General features: G+C 33.1%; 2 protein-coding genes and 1 pseudogene across 2 annotated transcripts; 2 read left to right on the top strand and 1 right to left on the bottom strand.

The window, feature by feature from the left end:
- Positions 1-1218: 1218 nt before the first annotated feature.
- LOC110714396 (trypsin inhibitor BvTI-like) lies at positions 1219-1821 on the bottom strand. The gene has a single exon (XM_021892904.1). The coding sequence runs from the start codon at positions 1819-1821 to the stop codon at positions 1219-1221; it is 603 nt and encodes a 200-aa protein (XP_021748596.1).
- A 2492-nt stretch (positions 1822-4313) lies between these two features.
- Positions 4314-5374, top strand: LOC110707362 (kunitz trypsin inhibitor 2-like). Its single transcript, XM_021885391.1, has one exon. It carries the CDS (start codon positions 4427-4429, stop codon positions 5045-5047), a length of 621 nt encoding a protein of 206 aa, XP_021741083.1. The 5' UTR covers positions 4314-4426; the 3' UTR covers positions 5048-5374.
- Positions 5375-8607: 3233 nt separating this feature from the next.
- On the top strand, positions 8608-9963 carry LOC110707354 (annotated as a pseudogene).
- Positions 9964-10529: the final 566 nt, after the last annotated feature.

The raw sequence follows: 10529 nt of genomic DNA, 5'->3' as shown, positions 1-10529 counted from the left end.
AATCCTTAAACCCCGTGTAATAACTCTATGCCCACTTACCAGTTACCACTAAGCCTTTAAAAATTCAACAATAATTAAATGAGTATACAAGTATCCTTACCTTTTCAAAAATATGAGAAAACACTTATGAATAGTGTGAGGATAATTATATCCTTAAAAATGTTTGTTTACCTATATGCCTCTATTAATATGATGTTAATTGCATCTAAATTTTTTCTTGTGTGATTTATTGATTTAACACTTATGAATGGTGTTTGAACAATTATACCCTCTAAAATGTTTATTTACTTATTTGTCCTTTTAAAAAAATAAAACTTTTAAGATCAGTATACGGACATTAATAATTTTTAAAAAATTGTTTACATATTTTTTCGTTGCCAACAACTCAAAGGAGTCTCCAAAAATGGCTAGATATGGTGTGTGCATCGCGCGCGTTAGCCACCTTACTATATTTTAAAAATCTATGGGGGCCAAACAACAAAATTATGGGCCACGCTTGTAGCTACGCTCCTGCACAATATCTCACATGACTTAAATACACTCCCTCATTTTCTATTGTTCTTCTCACTTAAAATCTTTTTTGAGACAAAATTGGTCAAAGTGAGAAGAAAATATGAAACTAAGGGAAAATTTTATAGATTTGTAAGAACTTGTGTCAAAGTTAGTTTCATAAGTTCGACACCAAAAAAATACAATAGGACAAAAATAATAGGAACGTAGGAAGTACATAGAAAAAGCAGCTATTGCGAGACTTGAAATGCCAACAGAATTGTTTTCTTTTACCGACCAGAAATGATTTATTTAAAACCCAATTTTTGTGTGAAGTTTAATAATTGTGATGGTATGCATATTATAAGGATTTTCGTGAAAACTAATACAATATAAGACCGTCTTATGATCATAATAGCACCCTATAGATAAATTGAACCAAAGGAAGAAAAAAATTGGGACAAGATCACACATGTGCAATAACCTATAAAAGCAATACCGAATTATTATTATTATAGCCATTGTAACTATAATGGGATCTTATTTACGAGCGCCCCGATGCGTTAGATAACAACAGTGTTAATTTTAGAATGCATGTCAAAATTACGCGATGATTAGTGTAATTAATATTTATTAATAATGACACAATTACACAACGCATACTTCCGAGGCAACTACTCCATAGAAGCTTAGTTTATTTATTTAGAAATTAAAACAATGTTATACGTACTACATAATTGACTTTCCAAGATTATTCTCACCAGGATCGCTGGCTTTCTTAAACTGAACAATAAGTGGTTTTTCATTTGTGACACCCAACAACCCATTCTCCTTAATAATACCTAAATCACCACAATTTTTTTCAACTCCACCTTCTAACGATGTACATAAAGTCCTTATCTTATAAGTATTCTTCTTTTTCCCAGCCACCTCAATGGCGAATGAATAATTGAAATCATCACCATCGGTAGTCACATACGATTGTCCACCGGTGGTCACTTGCCACCCCAGCCCCTCGCAAGTCGTAACGTCGGTTACGAAGGTAATACTAACACGAGTCGATTCTAGAATATCGATTATTCTAAGAGGGGAAGATATCCTCACTGGTACGCCGAGGGAGTTAGCTTGACGAGTTATATAGAGTGGGCATGGTGAGCTCCCTACTCTTTTTGTTTGGCTGAGACCTCCACTACCGTCGTATGGGACGACGTAGTAGGATCCGCCACTGTTACGTACCGTCTCACCGTTGGTGTCTAGGACAACGGCGGTGAGTGTGGGAAGAGGGGAGAGACATACAAGAATAGTGATTGCAAATGGGATGAGAGGATTCATTTTTTTTTTTCTACTCCTTTTTGTGGTGTTTGGAGGATTGATGGTGAGTAAGAAGGAAAAGGATATGGTTTTTATAGAACGTATTGTCTAATTTTGTAAATGGGTACTAGTTTCATTAATTAATTCTAATCGTCCTTGGTTTTGACTATTTCGAGTATATTAAGTGTCAACTTTTGAATATATTTTAGTGTTTTGACTTATTAAATAAAAAAATTATGTAGTTACGTGCCTAACAGAGTAACAGGGCCTTTATATAAGCTTTAGTTTAACTTGTTGATATACACTCTGACTTGGTTAGTAAACCATGCACTCAACCTTTAATTTATTAGTTTATTTCATCCCAAAAATTTCTTTATATTATTATCCCTTCAATTGTCATTGTTTGATGAATTTTCATTTCCAACGTGAAATAGAAAAAGACGATGGAAGTATTTTTAAACGAATGTACCAATTTTAATACAGTAATAGTTACTGTTATTAAATATTTCTAGGATCGCATTATGTATGTAATACACACATCTGTTTTGAATAGATGACTCACATGGACAATGACATGCTATAGCTTGTTGTCATATAGGCTACTAAACCTTTGCGATGGCTTTCTCTGAGTGTTATTCAAAGATAGTAAACGTGGATGACAGGTGGCATACTTGCTTGTACTCTTTCTAAATTTCATATTCACTAATCGTATTATTACTAGCTCCTTCTAAAGCGGACAAAAACTAACACAATACGATATGAATCAAGCCAAAAAAATCAAAATAATGTTAGGGGCTTATATATGACACATTTTATTAAACAAAATACAACATGATAAGATTAATTGAATTCATGGGGTTGAGATTTCCAACACAACATTAACACTACTTAATAGTGGGGCCCTATTGACTAGACTTTAACGTCCCTCAATCAAAGGGAGACGCGTAGTTGCCAATTCATATTTTGTCGACTAATCTGCCTAAGAGAAAAACCAATATTTTGTAGATTTAATGATAAATATATTAAACGAGGCTTACACCTTTTCATATAGCACGATACGAACCGGACATGGAAGATACATATTAGTGTTTAGGTTTCTGACACATTTAATTAAATAGATTATTAGCACAACACATGTTTATCAAATGAATTGGGTTAGGATTGAGATTTTCCAACTCGTTAACTTCAAACACAAACACAACATGACTTGACACATTTGCCACCTCTAACTTTATCCTTATTTGTTTGCCTTATTTGAAATTTTTAGTATTCAAAATACGTTTTTGTCCAATTATTGGTCATTGGTCGTTAGTCTTATTAACGACGAAAGACATTTCATTGTTAAGTCGATCTAATAGGTTCCCTTGTTATTGGCCTCTCGTGATCGAGTTGGGTTTAAAAGGGGGAATAACAACTTCAAAATATATGACTGAACTACAACGTAGTGGAGAACAATTTTTTATTTTTTATTTTAATAGAGAACAACTTCAAACCGAGTTAACCACTGTAAAAATAAATAAATAGAAGGAAGCTTTTACTAATCATGTGGAGACTATTCACGAAAAAAAAAATTGAATTAAAGTGTACTGTGGATACGATTGAAGCTTAATTGAAGATTTTGAAAGAGCCTACATATCTATATTTAATACTTTGATCAAATTTTTTTCCCTTTGTTAATATATAAGATATTTTTATCATTTAGGTTTAATTTAGAACTAGTGTTTGGGTTTGGGTAATGCCTCAATCATTACATAGGCCATAGGGTTAACCATAAGACTTGGATTTAAAAACTCTATGTGCAACCCGTACATCAAATAAAATTTAACCATCAACTATATATATTTGATAGCATGTACTTGTTAGCAACAAACCGATAATACTTTTGTGTAGAAAATAATGGCTCAAAATGTGAATTTTATAGATGCACTGATATGTGCATAGAGTGACACTCACTGCACACATATGCTAAGACATAGGTATAAAGATGGTGTGGTTTTTTTTTTTTTTTTTTAAGGGTAAGATTTTCAAAAAAGAAAAGCACTATAACATCCTAATGTTTAGAGGAAAGAAGGTGGTGCATTGTGTTATGGCAATTTGTTTATTGTTGATAAGTTTAAATTTAGTTGACACATCATACCCTTACCAAAATATGATATATGAAGTATCAAACTCCTTTGAACAATATACTCAAAGTAATGTCACTTTGTTGCTTAAGCTTTACAAAAGTCAGAAATATCCAACATATTTTTTTAAGAATAACCCAACATAATTCTTGAAAATAGGATTTTGTGTTATTTCATTTAAGATTGCACGAGATAATTCTAATTTTAGCTAAATTTTGACGTGTTAAATCTAAACATGATAAATATTATTTGCGTTCAAATTTTAGCCGAGTTATTGTTCAAATTATGCATGATAATAAGAATTTTTTGAAGTAAACATTGTTGGATCTAGTTTACTTTTGAATGGAGGTGAAGCTAAGTGTAGTTATTATAAATAATTTTATATTACGAGTAACTTATTTTGTACCTCTTCCATTTTTATTTATACTATGCATTTTTTCTACCATTCCTTCCCCAATCTCAAGATCTCTTAGGAAGTCAAATATCCCTAAAAGTGAACGATAATGACTCATTTTATCCTTCTAGTAGCCACCTTCATCATCCTCTTCTCCCCTCCATCTACCACCGCCGTAAAAACAACTCCGATCCTCGACATCAATGGCCGCCCTCTCGAAACGGGTTCCAACTACTATATCCTCCCAGTGATCCGAGGCCGAGGCGGAGGCCTAACAATATCTCCTAAAAACGCTACAGAATCATGCCCACTCTACGTAGCCCAAGAAAACCACGAAGTCTCTAATGGCCTACCCCTTAAGCTCTACACGACTAATCCAAATGAAAAAAGAATCCCTCTAGGCTCCGACGTAAACATCGTATTCGATGCCGCCTCCAGCTGCGTACAATCCACGGGATGGACCCTAGCCTTCGACGAGGCCACTGGAAAGCAACATGTGGGAACCGGAGGAACCATTGGAAACCCGGGCGTCGACACGTTGAGTAACTGGTTCCGGATTTTAAAGGGTGGGAATGGAAAGTACGATTATAAGATTTCGTATTGTCCCGGTGTTTGTATTTTTTGTACGGTGATGTGCGGGGATGTAGGTGTTTTTATCGGCGAGGATGGTACTAGGTTTTTGGGTCTTACGGATGATCGTCCTCTATTGGTTAGGTTCAAGAAAGCTTAAAGATTTCGACGTGTTAGGTACATGTGTGAGTATGTGTTCCGAAATATGAAGTTAAACGAGTACTTTGATTTACGACCAAGTTTTTTTTCTTCTTCTTAAGAAGAACCATTTCTGCTACTTCTAATCTTAAATACTTGTAACTCAAGGTTTAATTATGGTTTGCCTTTATTTGGGTTTTAACCTATTAATTAATTTGTATGCACCCATGAAGGGGTAATGACACTTTGTCATTAAAGGAGTACTTTATTAATTGATTCGTTCAATTTTGTTTTTTTACTTGTTTGGGGTTTGCATAAATCGTGAAATACATTCCTTTATTGGAAAAACAATTTACGTGATAGGCACACGGAATGAAAGTAGTCACGACAATGGTTTGTCATTGTTATAAACATTTTTTACCCACGTTTAGAGGTATCAAAACCCATCCGACCCGGTTCAAAAAATATCCGATTTAGATTTCGACATGTATGGACAGAATAATTTAACAGGACACAACTTTAAAAATTGATCAGACCCAACCCGACTTCATCAAATCAGATCCGTACATCTGGTTATTTTGTGAGCATTAGTATCCAAGTGAAATCAGATTGAACCTTTTATTATTCATCTCCTTATGTTGCATGCACAATAAAAAATGTGGTTATTTTGTGACCAACATTAACGATTGATTAAAAAACGGTCACTATATCTTTATTTACTGATTGTAATTTGATCTATTGTTAAATTTCTGCTTGTTTTCTCACTAATTCGCTCCCTAAAATTCCTCATAATTTACACGTTCCCGTTCTAAGTTTTCAAGTGAAATCAGATTGAACCACATCAATTTCATCCAATTTGTTTATTAGTGACTGAAAAGTACCCCTGTTGGAATAAGAAGCAAAAGAGAACATAAGTAAACGTTGATAATAATAGTGCTTCTTCTCATTCAATCATGAAATACATATATGCTTCTTTATATCGGCTCTACAGTACAAGGTTAAAGTTAGATCATGCTAGCACTTAGTGAATAGACGTTAATAAATTTTATTTACATTCTTGTAAGGCTAATTTTAATTAATTTTATGTGTTTCTATTAAATTCCAATTGTTTGTCAGTGAATCAAAATAAAGGTTTCCCTTCTACCCCAAGTATCAATATTCGTTGCCATTCAAACCATCAACGTCATCACTTAGATCATTCAAAAGGAATATATATAGCGAGCATTTTATGCGGATACGCGTATATTTATGTGCGTGCTTCGGTCCACCCTAAGCTTGCGATCGACTTTATCTTATTTGATTAAAAAACTATATGTAGATATTTAGACGTAGACATAAAGATTTTATCTTAAGAATAGTCAATCATGATTTTTTTTTTTTTTTTTTGTTTGTTTGAGAGAGAGAATATTCAATGATGATTAATGTAACAGATGATAATCCCCTTATATTCCGTACATGAGAAAATTCAACGCCCTTCCCAAATCATTACGCTACTTAAAAAAAGTACTTTTTTTTTTGACTGGAAAAAAGTACTTGTTTCTAATCAAGCAACTTACTTAATCAAGAAATAACAACGATTGTCCAAGAAAAAAAAAAGGTATACACGATGGCTAAAGTTGCAAGCTAATCTTATGCTCAAAACTTGTATTATATTAGGAAAAAAAAAAGATATTAGGAAGAGAGGAGCACTTGAAATCCATATACTTCGTAAGGAATTGCAAGTTATTCCAACAATTACGAAGTAGTTCCTATGATTCTTTTTACTGACAACATTTTTCATTTTACGTTTGTCAAAGTATATATAATTGAATTATATATATATCTCTAATTATTATTAAGTAAAATAAAAATTCTATACTATGAAAATATAAAATAAGACAAATTAGACAAATTAGATCCCACATGACCATATTTTTGCTTAACCATAAATCACTAAAGTCGATCAAAGAAAAATATATAAATAGGGTAAAAGTCAACATGTTGCAAGTAAAAAGAAACGGAGAAAATACATACTTAGCTAACTTCCAGATTTATTACAAAGAAAGTTAGAGCGGAGCCTACCGAACTAGGAGGAAGCGTGTAAGGAGCCAGTTTTCAGACTTTCTTGCCACATTGACATAAGAACCAATTCAATTAGAATAACTGTACAATAAGTAGGACAATCATATATACTAAATATTTTCAAATTAAAGATTATAACAATCACTACTAGATGAAAATTTTCAATTTGTGCAAGCTAAATAGATACCTAACAAGCTCTTGAAAATTGCAAACAGGTTGCGTGCGTTGTTTTAATCAATAGTCAAGTAAGCATAGGTACAATGTCAAACAATGAGACATGTTTTGAACACTTTATTATATGAGCAGGCAAATCTATATAATAATTTAATTCAATATACATATAATGACATTAGCGCATTAATTCAATCACTTAGTTTTACATAGCTTGACTTTAAATTTCAAAATCAAACTTAAGAAAATTCCCATCAAAATAAATACTCTGTAATAAGTAAATAGATAATATGTGCGCAAGATAATATGATCCAACTTAGATGACAATGACATATACGAGTAATCTGTTATCATTTACCACATTAGCCACCCTCCCTTAGCCACCATAAACCATCCCTAACCAGTAACCACCACTATTACAGTAGTTTACCGATTACCTTAGATTATTTTGGATACCCCAATCCTTAGCCATATGACTATTGAACTGAACCGTCAAATTTAGTACGGGAAGGGACGTTATGAGCTAGTCACATAGCTGATAAAACAGTAAAATTGCCACTATTAGAATAAGGCCTTGTTTAGTTAAACTTATTTTTACTTATTTCAGAAAAAATAAGTTCAGGTTAGAAAAAATAAGTTCAAATCAGATCAGATTAGAAAAAATAAGTTCAGATCATGAAAAAAATTATGAAGATTACTTATTAATAAAATGCACATTATTACGAATCTAACAAGACCACACTTGATATATTTTTTCCTCATAGATTATCGTACACTTAAGGTCAAAATTTGGTCAAATCTAACAACCAGATCAGATAAGAAAAAATAAGGTGAACTAAACAAGCCCTAATTCCACTATGGCTCATCTTGTATAACAGAAAGGGGGCAGCAATTAACTTTAATTAAATGGACAATATTTGTAGGAACAATATGAGACATGACCAAAATGTTATTTTCTTTATACTCCCATCGTTCTTGAAAGTTCAACTCACTTTGTATTTGCGCAGTTTTTAATGTGCGTCTTTAACCATTAATATCTTTGGATATGTAAAAGTGAAAATTATAAAAAGTTGATTTTTGAAAATTTTAAACTTAGACGAAACTAATAAAATCCCACATGATAATTTAATTCTTTAGTGTAAATCATAAAAGTTGGTCAAAATTATTTTATTTTGACCACACGAATATATATATATTACTAGTAAGAATTTATATCTCATTTTATTTTGAGGTTGTGGACCAACCCTCATTATTATGAGCATTTCAAGGGTGATTTTCGTTACCTTTTCACCTTATTCATAGTGGGCGTTACCTATTAACTTTGACCGAGTTGACCTATGATAATTGGTTGCATTAATTGCCTATTACACATGCATTGCATGAACTATGATCTACTTTATAAATTGCCACTCTTCTTCTTTACTCTCAACTCACATACACCCTCTAAACTTGTCATACTAGCTAGCCTCACTTGCTTTCTCTAATATGTCCAACTTAATCCTCTTGTTAGCCACCATCCTCACCATGCTTAATCTCTCTCCTTTCACCACCACTGCCGCCAACATAACCGTCCTCGACATCGATGGGTACCCTCTTCAAGCCAACACTACTAACTACTACATCCTCCCAGTGAACCGAGGCCCACATTATGGTGGCCTAGTTTTGACGAGTAAACTCGTTTTTCAACCATGCCCCCTCTTCATAGCTCTAGACAAAGGGCAAATTCCGGATGGCTTTCCTTATAAATTCTACTCCGTTAATCATAAAGACAGTCTAATCTTTCTCTCCACTGACCTCAACCTCGAGCTCGAAGTTCTTAACTTCTGCATGCAAACAAATATATGGCAGTTATACAATGATGCTGGGACCAGGAAAGTATTAGTAAATATACACGGAACACTCGGAAACCCCGGTGCTGAGACGCTTGATAGTTGGTTTAAGATCGAAAAGGCTGGAAAAGGAGAGTATGATTACAAGTTCGTGTATTGTCCTAGTGTTGTAAGTCTTGTAAGCCAGTTTGTGGTGATTTGGGTGTTTTCGTTCGGGTAGATGGGACGAGAGTGTTGTTTTTAACTGATCATGATCCTCTTTTGGTTAACTTCAAGAAAGCTAATATTACAAATTAGTTGTATTCGAAGTTTACAAATAATGGAAAATAAATTTAATTAATCAATTGTCTTAGACATTAATTAGAGTATCATGAGTTACTATGAAAATTAATTTGGATGTAATTTGAAAAAATATGATATGATTAATTTAATCATGAAATAATAATGTTATATGAATGATAAAATTTCCTTTGAAATACACCTTTTAATTTAATCATCATGAATAATAATGTTATATGAAAGAGATTTGGGGGCAACTAAAAGGGTTTAGGGGGAAAGGGGAGGGAAACGTGGGAAAAAACCAAAAAAAAAAAAAAAAAAAAAATTGAGGTTAAAGGAGTGATCGCTTGCCACGCACGTGGTGGTCAACGCAGGACTATTGTGGTCATCTGTCGTTTTGCGGTGTAAAGGTCCCAAGGCACAACAAAAATGTTTTAAAAGGTCCTTCTACTCCACTTTAAATTTAGGGTTTTTCTAAGCTATGCCCTTAAGGTAGTCGAGTTTTTAAGGTGTACCCATGCTTTTTCAAATTTTTAAGTTATGCCCCTCAACTCACTACCATTAATGAATGGTACCCTCCTTGGGACTTCCACGTCACCTAAAGTTAACTACAAGTTTAATAAAAAGATGATAAAAGGTAAGGAAATGATAGGAGAAAGAAATCTTAGCCACCGCAACCCTAATAACGAAAATTGAAGCCACGAAATCACACTCTCAATTAACTTTTAAACAACTAATAAGGGTACATTTTAGTATTGATAGGTAGTTGAAGGGCACGGCTTAGAAACTTGAAAAAGCATGGGTACACCTTAGAAACTCGACTACCTTAGAGGTATAGCTTAGAAAAACCCTTAAATTTAATAGGTCCTTTCTAGTAAACAAGTGCATGTGCATTCAAAAGATTCTTTGTAACAAATTTTTCTGAACAAAACTTATTAGGTACCCATTAATTGCAAATTAGTTGTTCTATTCGTTATTGGTTTACTTTGACCATACTTTATGTACTATTATTTTCTTGTTGTTATTAAGCATCCTAATTTAACTTTGGCATTATTGGTATACTCTTTGACCCATGGTGGTGATATATGTATAAGAAAGAAATATATAAAGTTATATATAGGGTTTTCTTATTAAACAAAACATCTCAATGTATAGTTTTGAATG

Source organism: Chenopodium quinoa, unplaced genomic scaffold (genome assembly GCF_001683475.1).
Source record: "Chenopodium quinoa cultivar QQ74 unplaced genomic scaffold, ASM168347v1, whole genome shotgun sequence".
NCBI classification, from domain to species: Eukaryota; Viridiplantae; Streptophyta; class Magnoliopsida; order Caryophyllales; family Amaranthaceae; genus Chenopodium; species Chenopodium quinoa.
Note: the sequence above shows the minus strand (reverse complement) of the source record. Positions and strands in the feature narration are given on the sequence as shown.